Source organism: Triturus cristatus, chromosome 12 (assembly GCF_964204655.1).
Source record: "Triturus cristatus chromosome 12, aTriCri1.1, whole genome shotgun sequence".
NCBI lineage: Eukaryota > Metazoa > Chordata > Amphibia > Caudata > Salamandridae > Triturus > Triturus cristatus.
The window spans coordinates 752,513,112-752,533,511 of NC_140595.1; the positions used below are offsets into that span (position 1 = coordinate 752,513,112).

At 43.4% G+C, this 20,400-nt stretch overlaps 1 protein-coding gene across 1 annotated transcript in view; it reads left to right on the top strand.

Moving 5' to 3' along the window:
- Nucleotides 1-20,400, top strand: part of LOC146782699 (vomeronasal type-2 receptor 1-like) — a 152,451-nt gene that overhangs the window by 98,788 nt on the left and 33,263 nt on the right. Inside the window, exons 5-6 of the mRNA XM_085637190.1 lie at nt 1,829-2,056; nt 9,084-9,207. Coding sequence (XP_085493316.1) covers nt 1,829-2,056; nt 9,084-9,207 — 352 coding nt within the window. The remainder of the gene's footprint in view (nt 1-1,828; nt 2,057-9,083; nt 9,208-20,400) is intronic.

A 20,400-nucleotide genomic window follows, 5' to 3' on the forward strand; every position in this document is an offset into this window, starting at 1 on the left:
ACAGTGTACAGAGGGTGATACTATCACTATCTGGGTCTGGCACCACTAAGGTGTGCCAATCGTTGCAGTGGAGCAACCTAGAGCGACAGGTATTAGTGCTTCAATCAGCTCTTGGCGGTATCACAGGCTAGCCCATTAGCTATAGTTTCATGTTGCCTCAGGTGGTTCGTAACCTACCCGTCACCGCCAGTGCTGGAAACCCCTACAGTCACCCACACATATACTCACTCATCCATACAGTCACACACACACCCGCTCACGCACCCATACACCCACTTACACACCCATTCATGCACACATATAGCTACTCATTTACTCTCTCACTTATCCATACAGATACTCATGCACATGTTCATTCACCCATACAGCCACTAAGGCAACCTGTCATTCACCATTCACAGCCACTTACACACACAATCACTCATCTATACAGTCTCTCACATACCCACTCAGTCATCCATACATCACTTATATACCTACTTACCCATACAGCTACTCACACAGCCACTTACTCATGATACAGCAACACACACAGCCACTCATACACAGATATACATAGTTAGACAGACACTCACAAAAGCTATATTTTAAAATAGAATCACTCATTAGTAATAAACGAACTAAACTAATTTAACTTTGACTAGCTTATCTGTTTAATACTCAGAAACATATATACAACACTCACAATCGCAGGATGATGTTATCAATGTTATCACTTGAGATGTCATCAGTTGTATCACTGACCATTGTAATGAGTGATGTAATATGTGAGGTCATAAGCAGTGCTTTGCGTCGGCATTCGTTATAGCTTCTCCAGATAACTATAACTGCTGAGTTTCACTGGTTTTGTGGGAGTGAAATGTGAGCCATCCTATAATGTGCCTGTAACCTTTGGTTTTTCAGTGAATATATATATCATCCACTGTGGAGTATGAAAGTCAAATTCAGCCCTCATCAAGAGTGACCAGGTTCCTCAGGTACACCGGCCAATATTTATTTGGGGAAAATGACAGATAATTACCAGGGTATGCGGATTTTTGTTTAGTAATCATTCAATCTGCAGGTTTTTTCACTTTGTTAGGAACAAACTCATAAACAGGATCTATTTGTCACAACTAATAAATTGGGACCCTGCAGAGTTAGATTTTATTAGAGCCAATGCATTTATTTCACCCAAAACATGTGCTACTTGTAATGATGTCCATGTCATGGAAGCAGGCCAGAGTATTGCCAAGAATGACCTTCAAAAAGCAAACTTAAAGCACATGAAGGAATATGATACTGCGTGTCATGTTTTTTAGGCTGCAAACACTCCTAGTAACATATTTTGAACTTCTTGGAGGATATCAAACTATCTTTAGGGGTGCTCAAGTAAACTGCCTTATATTATTGTATTAAAAAATTCCTATTGCATATCGTTGAAACCTCATTGTTTTTCACATGACACTTTTGTCCATGCAGACATGTGAGGTTCATGATCACAAATTGCCCCTAAAGACCACCCCAACTGATTAGAGGGAAGGGAAGTAGATTAACATCAGCTGTTGTAGTGGAGCTTTGACATCTGTTGATGGACTTGTCCCTAGAGTTGCACTAATATAGTAGAAGTAAGTTAAAGTGCTGAGTGTGGACAGTGGCAAAGCTGTACATCACACTACCCAAACAACCTGAATATGTCTGTGGGCAGTTAAAACACGTGCACTGTAGCTAGTTCTTCCAATTTGTGCATGCCTATAGTACTGAAGTGTAAAAAAGAGTATGTGAGGGAACAAGATTGACTGGCTACTGCAAGCGCTTCATCAACATTTCTGTGCTTCATTCTCTTCAGCTCCTTCACTTTGTTAAGAACGTTCACTTTAAGAATAAAGATGGCTCTGAGGTGTCCTTCAACCAGTTTGGTGAAGTTCCTGCTCAATATGACATCATCAATTTTCAACAAAATACGGATGGCACTCTCAGGCATGTGAGGGTAGGCCGCTATGACTCCAGTGCTTCTGAGGGACAGACTCTCATTATCAATACCAGTGCAATCCAGTGGGCATCAGGGGTCGCTCAGGTAAGGGTCATACGCAGGCAGAGGATGCTATTTGGTAATTCAATTTAGCTCCTTATTTAGAGTTTGGTCGAGGGAATATTCGGTCAAAACATGACAGATATTCATTCATTTCTATTACAAGTGCCAAAGGCTAAAGTGCACTTATATTAGATCCGACAAGACATCCGCCACATTTATGTTTAAATATCCCATCCAGCAAACTCTAAATAAGGCCAACAGTCCTGTTGTAGTCTAACAGCTGCCGGGTCAAGAAGCAGAATTACAGCAATTCATCATTTGTGAATGGAAGCAGGCAGTGCACAGGCGACTTCCATGGAGTGGGAATAATCTTCTATGCAATTTGATTTCTGCTGGTCATTAAGGACCTGATTTAGAGTTTAGTGGACGGGTTACTCCGTCACAAACATAGGAATAGTGCATTTATAATATTGCAGACGGGATATCCATCACGTTTGTGATGGAGTATTCCATAATCTAAAGTCTAAATCAGGCCCGAAGTGAGTGAAATAAGACATTGAAAATTATATAAGAAAAGGCAATGTATGGTCCTCTTATTAAAAATTGTTTCTTCTGTTCCTTTATAATTCCCTAATATTTGATTTGCACTGTGGTTTTTACAAATGTCGTCAAACTGCCACCTTTCTTGAGTCAAGTGCTTCAGTGGGAATGTCCACGGTTTCATTCCCACACCCACTGAGTGTAGTGTCTCATCAATGATAGACAAGTTAAAAAACAAATTTAGTAGGTAATTTAGATATTTAAAGTTGGAGTTGGTAGTGGTGGTGCTGCTATTTTCTTGTTAGTATTAGTCATTATATATATGTTATAATCAATGTTAGTATCTGGCTACATGTGTTATCTTCATAACCTTAATTATTATTAGTAAAACTCTTAGTAGTAGGAGTAGTTATGGCAGTAGCAGTAGTAGCAATAACATAACAATTTGTATTATTGTTATTTATGTTATGGATGTATGATGTAACAACGCGAGTCATTACAACGCGTGCAGTTACAACGCGGTCGTTACAACGAGTGCGATGTTATCACGCTATGCCATTACAACGCAAGTCTTTACATCGACTTGCGCTAGATGGCGTGCTAACATTAGAAAAGTGTAATTTACTATTCCAACTCCACTCCACTTAACAGTAGGGAAGGTGTTGGGATAGTAAACTACACTATTTGTAATGTTAGCACGCCATCTAGCGCAAGTCGATGTAAAGACTTGCGTTGTAATGGCATAGCGTTGTAACATCGCATGCGTTGTAACGCATGCGATGTAATGGCTACGCGTGGTAAAAACCGCGTTGTAATGGCTGTTCTCCTTATGTTATTACTCCTATTACTATTTGACTAGTTATTAAGAAAGAAAATTCAAAGTATTTGTGTTCCTCAAAAAGACTGAAATTGTAAAACAAATAATACATCTAGAATACTACTTTGTGAGTTGATTTACATACTTTTCTAATTCCTCAAAACTTTCAGGAATTCCTGGGAAATATCAACAATGACAATGCTCCAAAAATATTCACATGCAGGCAATAATGCACCTGGTCTAGGTTTGTGTGTGCAAACATTTTTAAAAGTGCATTTGCCTTGCTAACATTTGTTAAATTTCCACTTTCAAAATATTTTAATCTTATCAAATTAGGTTTATCAGCTCTGATTCTCATCTGGCTAGTCATTCACCTGTGATATGCAGTGTGCGCAATGCGATGTGCGAATAGTCATGAAACAAAAGCACACAAGTTTCATGCCCAAAAATGAAACCTTATAGCCCTCAGTAAGAGTAGCCCGGTACCACCTGATAAAATTCGACTCTGCTGAGTCGGAATTCATTGGATGCAATAACTAACAGCCAATTATTATTTTTTGGGAAATACCTTGGATTTTGGTGCTTATCACTCCAAAATCTGCATGTTCGGTAAATAATGGTCATTTTCCCCAATAAATTCAGCCAGTTTTACCACAAAACACATAGGCCCAGATTTATCAAGGGATCGTGTTTTCCTTGTGCAACGCATGGTGTCACATGAGCAACGCAATCCTTAAGTCAGATTTACTAAGCCGTATAAGACCACCATGCGTGACCCTGCTTTGCTTGGTAAATCTTGAGTAATAAAAGCAAGCGCAAGGCGCTGCCTTTAGTTACTCTATGCTTGGAAGAAGTTACATGGGTGGAGCCTGGGTGTTCACAAGCATCCACCAATGTGTTTTGTGCATTCGCAGATTTACAAGACTGGTAAACCTGGACATGCGTCAAAATTATATGCCTTCCCGATAGAGGCGTAATGAGAAGAAATAGCATAGGCATTCTGTAGCACACTTAGAAAGAGGAAATAGCCTCTAAGGATAGTTTTTTGTAGGAAGGTGCCTCTTCTTGCATAAAACAATCCTGTCTTCACCACAGGAACCAAACCATGGTGAAAGGGTGCCTGTGTTGGCGCTAGGCAGCACATAATGTGCCTATGCAGTGAGGGAAAAGGAATGTGCTATATGTTGATAAATGCTTCGCATTGCTACTCTCTCCATTCGATGCGGCGTAGCACAGTAAATTGCCCTTCTACATCAAATAATGATTAATTGTAATACATATGCAGTAACAGGAATTGACACACTTAACCAGGCCATTCATACAGAAAACATAGCACTGTAGGAGGTGGGTGGGCAGAGCAAGTATTGTGTAGCATGGCCCATAGCACATATTAAAGTACCAGGCTTGCATGAGGTGTTCATTGGAACCAATGACGAATTTGCACGAGGTTCTTCCACCACATCGCAAGTAATAACTATTTTAGAATGAGAATTAAAAGCCCTAAGCAGCAGCTGCATGGACTTTGGAGTAGGAGGTTGGCTAAAACAGAAGGTAATGTTTGTGTATTACATACACTTTTTTAATAACAATACATTATTATTCAATTAAAATCATAAACATGATTCAAACATACAATTCAAAGGTTTAAAATGCATACAAGAAAGACTAAAAATGTGTCATACATCTACTTCAGCCATTGGACATCTTGTCGCTTATCCTTCACATTTTTTAACTTTCCTTCATAAATATATAAGTGAAGATGCCAAATGCGGATATTAAATGGATCAAAATAACTAATCAGGGACTGGTCTTTTCCCTAATGGGTAAAGTGCAAAATTGCAATACGGGCGGCCAGGGTTCATATAAGTAAATCGCTATAGATAATTAAAATGCTTATATACAGAGCTAAAGCGAGTATATGTACGATGCTAAATGGACCATGGATTTTCCCCCTGTGAAAGTGCCGATGTGCAAAACTACGTGTCATTAAAATGCCAATGTGCGAGAAAAAAGAGGCCAAGCTAAACAAGTTGTTACCTAAGCATAGCAGTATAGGGAACGGCTATTATGGCGGTCCCTGGCCGCCCGTCCTTGGAGTTTGCCAACTCCTGTGTGGTTTACCCTAAGAGCTACGAATTTATCACATCCTAAAGTCGGATTCAGGGACCCCCTCCAGATTACTAAGCGCTCAGCGTGTACGCTAATCGATTTTTTGAAAATGTTAAAAAACTGGGCTAGTCTAATGTTCAACATTGTGTTACATAGGCCCATAGACTCCACCAATGCAGACCTACATAACCTAATTCCTCGGTCAAGTGTTTCTTTCCCCTGATGGCATAAGCAGCAGGACCGATCTTCACTCAAGCCAACCATCCTCCATTTTGGCATGAGGTCTAGTGTGGGTATTTCACCAAATCTTAGGACCAAAAATGACTGAATGATCTTCTGGTAGAAAGGTGCTGCCCACAGGGGTGATTCTCCTAACCCCTTCCGGGCGCGCGAAATATCCGCGCTGTGCGGGAGTTTTCATTAGTGGGCAGGGATTCAGACGGCCAGAGGCCGTCCTGAGCACACACCCACCGTGATGCGTGATGGCTCCCGGCCGTCAAGAGCATGGAAGAGGTTCATATGGAATATGATTTCAGCACCAGCCACCCATGACAACGTCTAGACAGGCTTTTCTTCTCTGCCGTCCAGCTGTGCAGTCTGGTTGATATATTTACCAATTTCTTAAAAGTTTGCCAAAAGATATTAGAGTTCCACAGGTCACCCAGTTCGAGCATCCTAATGCTATTTTCAAGATATTACATGTGAAGGCCATTTCCACATTGTAAGTTGATTTCAGTCCAGACTAAGTTAGCCAGAGTGTTTTCAGCTGCTGCATGCAGGTTATAACAAAGCTTTATAAATGCTGTCAGCCTAGCAAGTGTCTCTTTTGTAAGTAGAAATTCTAACCGCAGCTGTGCAGGCAAGGCTGACCTGGGGAGCCTAAAGGTTTGTTTATAGGCTCTTATCAATAGTTTGTCTAGCAGAGGAGCGTCGTCACCTAGCATTATCTCCAATCCGTATGTGAGAGTTGGCATCAATTTGGCTTTCATAACTGTTCCCATGGGTTTCAGATCGTGGCCTCGAATGGATTTGCCCAGTGACGAGAAGCCATAATTAATGGCCTTATCGCCTTCTTCTGGGAAACAAAGGAGCCATTTGCGTCTATTTTCACTCCTAAGTGTACGTACCTCATCAATTCTATTTCCCCTAAGAAGCCATTTTTGAATTGACTTAGGTGCACGATTACATGCCATCACACTTGTTTTCGTGAGATTTACTTCCAGGTCATTCTTTTCAGTGTAAGTCCCAAGTGAATTAATCAATCAATCAATCAAAACATTTGTAGAGCGCGCTACTCACCTGTGAGGGTCTCAAGGCGCTGAGGGCGGGGATGTGGGGGAGGCAGCTACTGGTCGAACAGCCATGTCTTGAGGCGTCTCCTGAAGGTCAGCAGGTCCTGAGTCTTGTGTAGATGGGCGGGGAGGGTATTCCATGTCTTTGTGCCAAGGTGGGAGAAGGATCTGCCGCTGGTGGTTGTTCGGCAGATGTGTGGGAAGGTGGCGAGGTTGGAGGAGCGCAGCTGGCAGTTTGGGGTGTAGAAGGACATTCGTTCGTTGAGGTATACTGGTCTGGTGTTGTGGAGTGCATTGTGCATGTAGGTTAGGAGTTTGAAAGTGATCCTCTTGTTGACCGGGAGCCAATGCAGGTCTCATAGGTGGGTGGTGATGTGGCTGTGGCGGGGGAGTCCGAGGATGAGGCGTGCAGAGGCGTTATGTATGCGCTGGAGTCTCTTCTGGAGTGTAGCCGTGGTTCCTGCGTAGAGGGCTTTGCCGTAGTCCAGCCTGCTGCTGACTAGTGCCCGGGTGACCATTCTCCTGGTTTTGATGGGGATCCATCTGTAGATGTTGCGGAGCATTTGGAGGGTGTTGAAGCAGGAGGAGGAGACGGCGTTGACTTGCTGGGTCATGGCGAGCGTTGAGTCCAGGATGATTGCGTGCGTGGTTTGTGGGTGTCGGGGCAGCTCCTAGCTCGGTCGGCCACCAGGAGTCGTCCCATGCGGAGGGGGTGGAGCCGAGAATGAGAACCTCCGTCTTGTCCGAGTTCAGTTTCAGGTGGCTGGTCTTCATCCATTCTGCGACGGCCTTCATTCCCATGTGGAGGTTGGATAGGCCTATTCGAGTGTTACTAAACAGTACTAGATCATCAGCATATAGATTGTGCAACATTTGTTGTACTCCAACGCTTGGTGCATGAGCAATCTGCTCGTCAAGCTCTATACAGAGATCAGCCAAAAATAAATTAGAAACAAGGGGGCAAGGGCGCAGCCCTGTTTTACACCAGTTGTTGTTTGCACCTTCTTTGATATGCAAGAGCCATCTCCGATAATTTTGACCCATGTGTCCGAGTATTCCAGCCTAATTGCTCGTAAGATGTTGGGTGGAATGTCCCTTCGCTGAAGTTTGACCAATAGCTTGTTCCAAGGGCCACAATCAAAAGTCGCCTTACATGCAGTGGCCAGATTTACTCAGAGGTCATGCATCACAGTGCACCAAGTAATGTTGCTGTGCTAAGTGCATGAATGGGAGCTGAACAACTGACCCATAGCTGCTAGAAATGGAGCAGTCCTTCTCGCTCCCTGTGCTGAGGCACTTTTAGCAGCCACGTGCCAATGCTGGTACACCTGTGCCATAGTGCAAGGGTGTCTGCATTGTGGCCAGCATAGGCTTTGTGCAGCAAAGGGGCTATGTACACAAAAACTATGCTTCAAAGCATTTTCTTCTGGCCTGTGTGCTGTACAATGCAGTATGCATGCAAAAAATAAACAAACGAGGAGAAATGAAAACATTCTTCCCTGTTATACCTGCCTCAGGCAGACACTGGGGGCTTATTTACAAGCCCCTTGTGCCACACTTACGTCACTTTTCCCATGTTAAAAATGACGCAAAAGTGGCGCAAGGGGCTTGTAAATAAGCCCCAGGATTTCATGCAAAACTCGGTCTACAATTTTTTGTAGATTGGCATTTGTGACAAACCCCATGCGTGGTTGCATTAGAACGCTTAGCACGACCCATAGAATGCCCCCTAAACACCAAGTAATGCAAGGCAGTCTATTGTGATACATTGCGTCTCTTTTGGCTGCAATCCAACACAAATCTTGATTTGCATTGGATTGTAAATCCCACTAGCAGACTTTGCCTCGGGTCTGCATTACAAAAGTAAGGCATATTCGACACAAAGTCTTTGTAAGTCTGAGCCACTGTGGCTTCCCTAATGCTAAATTCTAACAGTTGCTGCCGGAGAAAAGCCCAGAATAGGCTCCTATTCAGGCACATCCATTTGAGTGTCAAGGATGATTCTATGTATATTCCCATCACATCCACGATGACAAGCGTTAGCACAGATTTTCCACATGCTCTCACTCAAATAGTTCAATGTAAATGCTCACCTGCAGCTAAGTTAAGGTGTGACAGAATGCTTTGTAATTTATGCATAAACAAAATAGCTTTTCATCCAAATTCTTCATGCATTTTGCATACCAAGGATAAAATGAAGGACTTGGGAGTCTGTCAATCTGTATCAATCAGGATTTCATGATAGGTTGTTTACATTTGCCCAATAGTTATTCTTTGAAGTCTCTTGATTATGTTTATTCATATATTGCAGATTCCTTTGTCGGTGTGCACTAAGAGCTGCTCTCCTGGGTTTAGGAAAGCTGAGATAGAAGGAGAGCCTCTCTGCTGCTTCCAGTGTGTACAGTGCCCTCAGGGTGAGATCTCCAACCAAACTGGTAAGTGGATCAACAGCTTTGTGAAGTCTTCTTTCTTGACCCAAAAAGAGACAGCGACCAGATGCTCCAGAAACATGCCCCAGCTGCCCCAAATCTAAGCAATGCGTAAAGTTTTTGTAAAATTTGATTGAATGAAAGGTAGGAGTGTAAAGAGAAAGTAAAAGGGACACGTCTTTAAATCTCTGCACAAGTAATTAAAAACCATAAGCTGCAGCCAAGACGGAAATTTCTTGAAAGCATCCGTGCTAAGAGACTATCACTTTCGTAGAAAAAAACAATGTTGTTGCATGAGTTATACAGTTCTGTATAAAAAAAATACCTCTTTCTAGGCTTCTACTAGAATCTGCGGTACTAGTAAATATCCAATGGCTAGTTCATTTTACTAAAGTGTTAATATTTCAAATTTAAGTAGCTGTAATTGTCCTGGTGTATACAGAGCCGTCCTTACTTTCCTAGGAACAAAACATGTTGTTGGACTCATGGCCATGCCTATAATCAGGACTTCTGCCCTATTAGTTAAGATTGTTAAATGTACCTCGGACTGCCAGAATATTTTCTAGTACTCCTACCATTCACAGATGTACTAACAGGCTTTGAGGCCAGGTTAACAAATGCTTAAGTCCCCAAGACTTTTCCTGTACTCTAGGACATATCTGAGTGCAGTGAAGAGAGGGTGAAAATGTTAGACAACATTGACTGTTTGTGCATATTTTGGGTATTGACTAAAAGGTTTTACTGGAACATGGCAAGATTTTTTTCCCACCCCAGTAGATTCTTCTTGATGTTCAGTATAAGAAGGTATACCTTCCAGTCCCACACAATGCTCCACCAGCCTACACTAGAAGAAGAGTCCATGTAGGGACAAACAATCAGTCCTGTCAAAACAATCATCAGATTTGTAATGAGGCCCCCAGGCTACCATAAACACACTGGAAATAGTATAGAACTTTGTACAGCAGCATTGAACAAAATGTTTTTAACAAGATTTACAATTATGTTGGTATTAGCAAACAGAAAGAACATTCATATAATATGAAAGATAAACTTTAAAGTTGTTTTCGCTTCCTACATATCAAGGCTCCTCAAAGCTAAAATAAGAGAAGTAAAATACAGGTCTTCTACACCTGCATCAAGGCTGAAAACCGCCCAAGCTTACACAGCCTGTTCATCACACTGGGCTTTGTCTGGGAAAGATAGAGAGTTTCTCACATGGTGAAAAACGTGTGAGAAAAGGTGTCCTTGCTCTCATGACATGTATGTGTGATTGAAGTGCAATTACCAGGACTAGTACCTTTGTCTTTGATAGCTTATAATCAGAATTGAATAATATATGCCACTAATAAATATACTATACATATCCAGTATATAAATGAAACAAATGTACACTATCATAAAAGGCAGGCTAATCATGAAAGTAAGCAAAGCATTATAACACCATGTACAGCAATATTTAACAAAGCAGAGGGCATAAAGTAGAGAACAGGGTCATAGGTCATATGTTAGAGATCATGTAGGTCTAGCACAATAAGAAATATTAGTTTGTGTACATTTTCTACTATAAATGCCTTTGTGTGCTGACCCCTGACCACATTTTTCAAGAACTGAAAAATAGGATGCTTGAAGGATAATGCAATATTACTTACCAGTAATCTTCCTCACTGGTCCCGTGGCTTCTTTCCATCTATTACTTGTGGTGATAACGATCTCTGTGACAAAAAAAGAACAGAGGATTGCTGGGACCCTAACCCCACCCCCACCCAGTGGGAATACATAACCAGTACTTACCCAGCATTCTGCCTGCACTACCAAGCCACCAACAAGAAGGCCAGCCATCAGGGAGGGAAGGAGGTGTAAAAGGAATGGGACAATGACAACGGTACCAGGAGTAATTAAGATTACCGGTAAGTAATAGGGCATTACCCCCAGGTCCCCCTGTCCTCATCCCATGCATTCATTTTTTAGCATACCAAAGCCAGGAAACTGGCCTTCCGAACGCCCTAAGAACACCCAGGACTCACACTGAAAGCAGCATACCAAGCGAAGCAAACAAGAGAACTGGAGGAAAAGACAGGTAGGAGCACACAGACCGCAACACCCAATCAAACAAAAGGGCTGCACCTTCCAGACACCCACCAAGGAAGCACCATAAATAGAAGGTCAACAGGGAGGCCACAGATGAAGAAGACCCAAAGTGGCCAGACACCCCAACAAAGCCAAGGATAGGCCAAAAGGGACACAACCAAGGCCCAGAAGAACCAGAACCCTGGAAAAGAGAAGCCACCACAGGCATCAAGGAGGCAGCCATCCACAGAAAAAGGACAATCAAGGCACCCAGGCCTCACCAGCCCCAACAAAAGCAAGGCCAGAAAGGAGGCACACCGCAGATACCCCAATCCCCAAAGGCCAAACCCCAGAAGGTAAACGAAGGCTGAATCAACCACAACAGCAGAGCAACAGGTACCAGGAGGACCAGAACAGACTGAGTGCCCCACAGGGCATGAAAAGCCCTTAAGGATGCCCACCGGGCCAGATAGCCGCCTCGCCCAGCGCCCCCAAGCAGCCTCAGAGACATGGCAGCAAAACCTATAGAGAGCAGCCCAAAGTAGACAATGGAAGGAATGCCTTAAAATGACAAAAGGCCACACAACAAAATGTTGAATAGAGCTGAGGGGAAGCCCCAAACACCCATGCCCCTACTAGGAACTAAGTTCAACAGGGACAACAACAGGACCAACTCCACCACCACCGGGGAGACCCATAGCAGACCAGCCCAAAAAAAGGAGGAGAGGGGCTGCCAACAGGGCCTAGGCCCACACCCAGAGGACCAGACATGGCCAGAACCACACAGACCAAACCAGGAGGGGAAGAGACACTGACCAACAATCAAGCCCCCACCAACCCAACCAACCAACCCAGACCCCAGAGAGCTTAGAGGACACCACAGCCACTGTACACCGCAGAGGAGCATCAGGCCCAAAGACAAGAACACCCAGCACCAGCCACCAGTGCTGGCATATGACTACCAAAACCCCCATACAGGAAAAAACAGCCAGGACTCTGGGACAGGCAAACAGGGCAAGACCAGGGAACCCACAAAAGAGTGCAGGGTGCACCGGGACACAACACCCAAACCCAGCCCAACAATGGTACCGTCACATCCAGACGGAGGCAGACAGGTCGAGCACCAGAACACCAGCTGCCCGAAGACCAACCAAGAGGACTAGGCGGCCAGAAGCGCAAACGCCACTTGTACAGGAAAAAGACAGGGGGAAAGCCAGAGGCCAGAACCCAGCGAAGCACAACAGTCCATGAGGAAAGAGGCCAACCACATAAGCCCCATCCAAGGAAAGACATCCAGAGGGGTGGACATCATCAGACCCAAAACCGAACCGAGTTGGCTGCGAGATGGGTGAGAAATCCCCAAGGCCACAAGACCAGAGAAATACAAAACCAAACAGGCAACCAACCACAAACCCCAAGGTGGAAAACAGCACCGGAGATGGACAAACCCACCTACCACTATAGACAAGCCGAACAACACGGGCAACAACAAGCCACCGCTTACGCCAGACCCCACAACCGGGATAAGGGCCACTGTACACCATACCAACCAGCCCAATCTAGGAAGGGTAAAACCCCAACCAAACAGACAGGGAACTACTGGCCAGGAGGGTAAAGGACAACCCCCAAGGAACCATCCCAAGTGAGCTCCAACACCAGCCGCTGAAGGGCCAAGACAAAGACTCATGCCAGCCCCAGAGCAAGCAGGGATGGAAACCACCAAGGGCCCCAGAGCCCCAAACTAGCATCACACCAGAACCCCAAGGACAGGGGAGACAAACAAGGTGGCCCCCAGGAAGCCAATCTACAGAACCACAGACCCACCAGCAGAGACAGGAGTAGGAAACACCGCCGACCAAAAGAAAGCCAGACCACAAGACAGGAAGGCCAAACAACAGCCCAGGAGAGCAAGCAACAGCCTGCAACCCCCGGGCCAGCGCCACAAGGAAGCACAGCGGGTGGTCACACCTCAAGCTGGCCACCGGACCACCACCAAATGCCCCAGGAAGAAGGGCATGGGGGCAGAAGGCCCCGGCATAGCCCAAACGACCAGAAGCAGAAGACCCTCCACTAAAAATGCCTGGCACAACCACCCCCAGCACGGGAGCAATGAGGCCAACACAGCGCCCTTGCAGACCCAGGACCAGAGAGCCACACACCAGAAAAAAACACCAACCCCCGAAGGCAGAAAGAAAAGTTACTGGAACCAGCCACAACCAAGGCCCCAGAGACTAGACCCACCAGGGCCAGAGATAAGCAGCCCATACAAAGTCAGCCACACCACCAACCAGCCTGCACTGGGGGAAGGCAGGTGCAGAAGAAACCAAATGGAAGGGGAAGAACAATGGCCCGGGCCCCTACCCACACCAGACACAGACTTGCCAGACCCTGGGGGAAGTGGAGCACTCTCACCCAAGGAAGACACCAAGAAGAGGAAGGGAAGCAAGAAAAACCCCAAGCAGAAACCAAAAAGGATCCCCCTTCCCCCAGCCCAACGGCCAGTGATGGACACACAGCCTGGACGCAAGCCCTCTCTGAACCAGGAAACACCCAACAAGGAGACGGGGCAGATAACACACAGAGGCTACACCACCACCCCAGGAAGACAGGTAGGAGGACACACAGCTGCAAAGCCTCAACACCAATCCCCAGGCGGGACACATCCCTAGGAAGAACCAGGGACACCAGTGCCTAAACCCCTAGCCACAGCACCAGGTGCAGGGAAACCCAGCAGAAATGCAGGCAGGAACACCAACGGACCAAGCCCAGACCAAGCAGCAGGCGTAAACAAAAAACTGACAGAGACACCACCCCCACAGCCGGGGCATGAACCAGCCTCAGAGTGGCCAAGGACACAGTAAGGCGGAGACACAGCCACCAAAACAGAGGACAGAGCAAAGAAAGCCCAGGCAGAAGCCACCATCCCACCCAGGAGTGCACCAAAAGCCAGAGCGCCTGGGCATACGACACCGGTGCCCAGGAAACCAGGTAGGACAGGGGGAATCACCAGTTCAGCCCCCGAACAGCCAAGCAGGCTCCACAACGTGTCTTCCAACCGGCCCAGCCATCAGGAAGACACGCCAGAGCTGGGAGGCATTTCCACACCACCGGCAACCAGGCAGGCCAGCGGCACCACTAGCAAGGCCCATGAGCTGCCATGAAGCCTCCACAGCGTATCCCAGACAGGCAGGAAGACGTGGCCTGCAAGCAGCTGTAAAGGGCCGGCCGGCAACAATCCTGCCTCCTAGCAAGCCAGCAGGCCAGGAGACACACCAGCACAAATTCATGACCAGACAGCCCGGCAGTCGGTCGGAGACACAGAGACCGCCACTCCCTCCAGCAGGAGCAGTCCCCAGAACCTCGTCCTGTCAGCAGACAGAAAAAGAACAGGTGGAATGCTGGGTAAGTACTAGTTAAGTACTCCCAGTGGGAGGGGTGAGGTTAGGGTCCCAGCTTTCCTCTGTTCTTTTTTCTGTCATGGAGATGATTATCTCCACAAGTAAATGATGAGACGAGGACTAGAGGGACCTCGGCTAAGGAGAGTGGAAGAAATAACGTTATGGACACAAACACGTTTTCAGTACTGCTATCCTAGTAGTGTAGACAAAGACTGGGAGTGCCACAAATGTTTTAATGGCACCTGCTTGAGAAGGTGTCAAGGGTTATCGGTGTGCACTAACATACTAGGACTATGGATCCTGCCATTATAACAATAGAATTAGAACATACACACTGATCCTAATTCCATGAAATATGATTCTGAACTGCTTTGTAAAATCATTTAGAGAAGAGCAAGGTAAAGGAATTCAGGCCATCCAGCACTGCCAACTAATTTCCCTCAGACAACTGTATTTTTCTTAGTGAATGTTTATAGCTAGGGCAGTGAACTGAGAAGTGGAAAGGGAAAAAGACCAACCAAAAATATTTGATTTAACGGAAGAGTACAACCTCTTCCATTGCTTAAAGTTCACATTTTTAGGTTATTCTTAGCGAATTGTTTTATTTGTGTAAATGTTTTTTAATGATTTGACTGTGGGGCTCAGGGAAATTGCACTTAAATATTTTTACATGGCCTTTGCATTCCATAAATCATGAATGAATACAGAACCAGAGGACAGACATCATAGATTGCACTTGTGATGGTGCAATTTTCCGTTGATATTTGCAAGTGCTGACACAATTAAAAGCACTGTTTACACTGACTGACCAGTCCAAAAATCATCTTTTACATCCAGTGATTTTTTTATTTGAAAGGCCCATTGAAGTGCTTTTAAAAATCTTCATTGCTGTTGTTCCAGTGCAACCAATATTATTGTCAAGCCTTGTAACAAACTTGCTCTGGCAATGATTTACCAGTCCCAAAAAGTGGGATCAAATGGTACATAATTACACCATTCTCATGACAAGAAGAAGGGGAAATTATCAAAATTACACAAGTTTATGCCAGCATGATGCAAATGATGATTCTTTAAATCCAATGAGAGGAGAATCTAGATTTTGTTCAATTCAATTAAAAAAATCTTTATGAAGCAACTCCGGCCATAACAGACTAATAAAACAATGCATGACATAAAATAATTCACCAACTTTAAAATCCACATTTTGTACAGCGACAGGGATAGCAATCATTGAACAGCAAAGTACAAATCCGTAAAATATAAACTCTAAAATTCAGGATTATACAATAGTATGATGTAAAAACCACACAAGCTGATTATCATTAATATGGGAGAACTCCTTCATGATTAGCCCTCCATGGTTCTCCTAGCTCTGATAGTAGACTTGAAAAAAGAACAAATCTTCAAGGTATTTTACAATTGCACCTGATATAAAGCCTTGTTACATCTATGATGGCCAAGGATTTTCAGCAATGGTTTAAGAACGTGCTTTCATGCATGATTCAAATAATTTTTTTTTAAAACATATAGTGCAGCAAGGACTGTTTTGAGGTGCCATCAAATGGATAGAGAGAAACGGAGATCCGCGTAGTTGCCTGCAGCACGGCAAAAGACAAATGCCATCATACAGTGCTATATCTAAATTGAAAAAGTAAAGATCTCTCCCAATGTGTTAATTCAAGCGAGAGATAAAAGGCTGGATCATTGTGACCTATAATAAAAGAGATTTTATTAAAGAGAAGGAGGCTAGCAATTTGCAGGAAACTCCTTTATTGCCACTCAGCTGTAGCCTCACTTAAAGAACTTAGAACCAAACTTGAATAGTCCTACACTTAGAATGTATATACTACTCAAACATATCACCCCTGCACACCAACTTCTGTTTACTTTTGGTTGATGAGATTCTTCATTTTTTCCTTCTCAACTTTTTCCTTATTCCAGATATACTTTCTTTTTCCATAGCTTCCTTCATCCTCATTCATTACCTCCTTTGGGAAATATGAAAATATAATGTTGATGTTCTCCTTCAATAACTTCATCCAATTGATCTCAACACCTATTCACTTATTTTTTCATCTCATTCCTTACCAAGGTGTGCCGGCTTCTTTGTGTTATTTTAAATCCAGATTCTCCTCACTTTATATTTGGAGAATCCTTATTTTAGGGTGAGACAGAAGGCTAGAACTATACATGTTCCAAGCCACTCAAATCTGCTCTTGCAAATTGTCCACTTTTTTAAAATACATTTTTGCAAATACATACATTTTTGCAAATACACTCATGTTCATCCAGTGTTCTGCTGTAAGAAAGAACTGTAATTTCTACTTGCAATTACACCCCTTATACATCGAACCACACATAATTTTCATTCATTATCAGAGCTCAGATAAAAATTGATTTAGATAGTGTCTACTTCGTCTTTCACACCTAAAAAACACCCAATTTTTCTGGGATTATTTGGTACTCACCCCAAATACTTTAGCATTTGTCACCCGTCTGAAAGAAATTAAGCACAACAACATCATTAACTTTCAACTAGTTTCTCTTATTGCCAAAAATGTATTCACTATCCAATCCTCAAATAAAAAAACAAATGTGCATCCCACAAAGAATCATATATTGACTTTGGAGGACTCTTCCGCCTCAAACCCTTCATTACCATACAAATTAAGCTATTCCTTCTCCCTGTTCAGCCATCTTTTAAAGAATGTCCTGAAGCCATTGCTGACCTGTAACAATTGTCTATAACTCAATTTAAAAAAAAAGAAATCTGCTAAATAAGCATCATAAACTAATTAGCATCCCCAAGATCCAGTCACCTTTAAAAGCACCAACCTAACCAAAATCCCCATGCAATCCTATATTGATTCTTTGAACCAGGTGGCTATGACTCACATAGGTGTACCACAGCCTCTCTTGAAAGTTCCTCATAACCTCTGGATCTCCTGATATCCTTTAAACAAGGAAACTGATCGCACCAGACATTACCAAAGGATGTTTCTCTCCTGCACACCTTACAGTAACCCATTCAATACCTTATTTAAAACAGCACTGACTCTGCAACTTCATCATAGGAGTAAACCAAGACTGTGATGCCCGAAAGGATATTCAACACCACATAACATCCGTGTATCCTCACCATAAAAACACCCTCTAACTCTGCAAGAAAGGTAGAAATTAGCAAGCAGGTATTCCACTCTCAAAATAATTGGTCATCCATAGAACGCTGCCACAACTCTTTCGATAGCTCTGTCAATTGCAATGACCTGCTTCCTCCTTCCCTGTTTATTTAATTAACTGATGTTATATCATCCATCGGAAGAAGTATAGAATGTTTTGCAGACTGACTTCTGAAACCCCTTAGAGCAAATCAGCCCTGCCATCATTTTCAAACAGTTTTTATGCTGCTTCTTCTATATTTCCAACCATTTTACGCCTGCCTCAGGCCATTCCAATCTTGCCTTGAAGCCTACATTAGCTGCATCAAGCACAACAAGCACATTTTCAAGAATTGATGCGCCATTCTGAGCCCCCAAATTGTCCAACAAGCAAAATAATTCCTCATTTGCCTTTTCTCCCAATGTCAGTTGGTCGACATTCCAAAGCCCCTTCCTCAAACCTGTTGCTTTCATTCATAGGAGCGCCCTGTAGTGCAGCTTGTATCACCTAAGCCAATACTCTCAAACTGTCCAAAAATTGGTTTAACAAGTGACACTTTTCCAGTTCTATCATCCTTACTTTCTTGTCTGTAACTGTACCAATGCTTTCACTTCGTCTAACTTTAACTATACAAATTCCAATGTTCTTCATGGCATTGAAATAGACTTTTTCATATTTACATTGAAACTATATTCCTCCAAAAGAGTCCATCATCACAAAATAATCCTTTAAAAGATCAACATCCAGACACACGAAAAAATGTCTAAATACTTCTTAAGCCTCATGCCTCTCTCAGCCAGTCTTCACACATTTGTGAAACACCAAAGTGCGGAAGATAGCCCAACGTGTAAACAAATAAACTGATTAAGTTAAGTCTGATTATTCTCTTATTCTCTGTTGTACAATTTGTAAAGTATGCATCCATGAGGTCCGGATTCACTAACCAGTTGCCCTCCTGCAATATGTTCTAAAGAGGTGAAACTCTTCCATTTTGAAATGTCTGTAAAATTAGAAAATTTCAAGTCCCTGGAGCTTGGCCCCCCGCACCGTGGAGACTATTTTTATGCCACTGCTCTAGGCCACCATTTTGAGCTGTGGGGATGGTGAATTTCCTTCTGACTGAACAAATATTATCCCAAGGAGTTTTTATCATTCTTTTATTGAGCTGTCTTATGACCACCTCCTTTATAAACGTATCCCTCTTGGTGTTTTCTCGATCTAGATTTGGTACATACTCATCTGAATTGGATGACTCCTCACCCTCATATTGGAAGTTACAAATCCTCTTCTTAATGAGGGTTAACCTGCTTTTGTTGCACGCCACTACAGACACCTGCCGCTCAGAACACCAAATTGGTTTTTGGTCCTTTGTGCTTTTTTCCATCTAAATACTTTTGCTTTAACATTTTCTCTAGTTACCATAAATCATCTGCCATGGTCTTCTGAAAATGTCCAAATTACCTCATTCTCCCCAGTGTTACCTCCTTTCAGATTTCTCATTACAATCTTTACTGCCTACTGCACTGATCCATCATTTCCTCTGGATATTTCTTCTTATCACCACCTCTGAATTTCCGCAATAGAACATTTAATTTTTATTCTTATATTCCCTCCTTTTAAGAAATATCACTTTTCACTTTCCTATCTTCATTTCTAAATAGCAGATTGCCTCATTATCACTATGCACTTATTTCATATGTACTGATATGTTTATTTGTAGAAAGCAAACTGTTCCCATCAGGCATCGTGGTGCTACAACTACAGAGGAACAGATGAGGAGGGAAGGAGAGAGCACTAAGTGGCACTGAGAAGCAAAAGTCAGGCAGCCATATACAGCAAAGAAAAAAAACCATTCTTATCTAGTGCCTATGATTGCCAATGTGGACTTTAGGGGCATACTTACAAAGAGCTAACACAATCCAGTGCTGTCAGTAAAGTTGTTGTGCTTTGTTATGTGAACAAATAGGAGCAGAACTGTGCCATGGTTAGTTTAAAGTGGTGCAGTTCTGCTCTTTCACTGTCTTGGCACACTTCTGGCTGCCAAGCTGCAACAGAGGCACCCTTGCACCATAGTACAAAGGTGTCTGCATTGTACTCAGCATAGATGTTTTAAGGATTTTCCCTCTTTGTGTGTGTGCTGCAGAATGCGACACACATACAAAGTGGAAACGAGAGGAAAACGGAAATATTTCTTCTCATTGTGCCTGCCTAAACGAGGCACAGAAGTTTGGCTACATCATGCTAGCATCCTCTCTAGCCAGAAAGTTAGAAAGCTCAGCTTGTTAGGTTTATGTCTATCGCTTGAGACATTATTCTGTATTATATAGGTATGTTAATTGTATTTTCAGACAAGGTCTGCTTTTACAGTATGGTGGATGGTGAGTCAGTCTTCTCTGGCTGTGAAGTTCCCACCCTCTACTGGCTTGACAGTAAACCTTCACCAATACCTTGCCAAAAATGCTTCGACCAAATGCAATAAAAACTCTCAGTAAAAAGGCAGTGCAGCTCATGGCCTGTTTGCCGACTTTGCTGTTTTCTTAAAACAAGCAAAACTGGGGTTTTCTGGTGACAATAA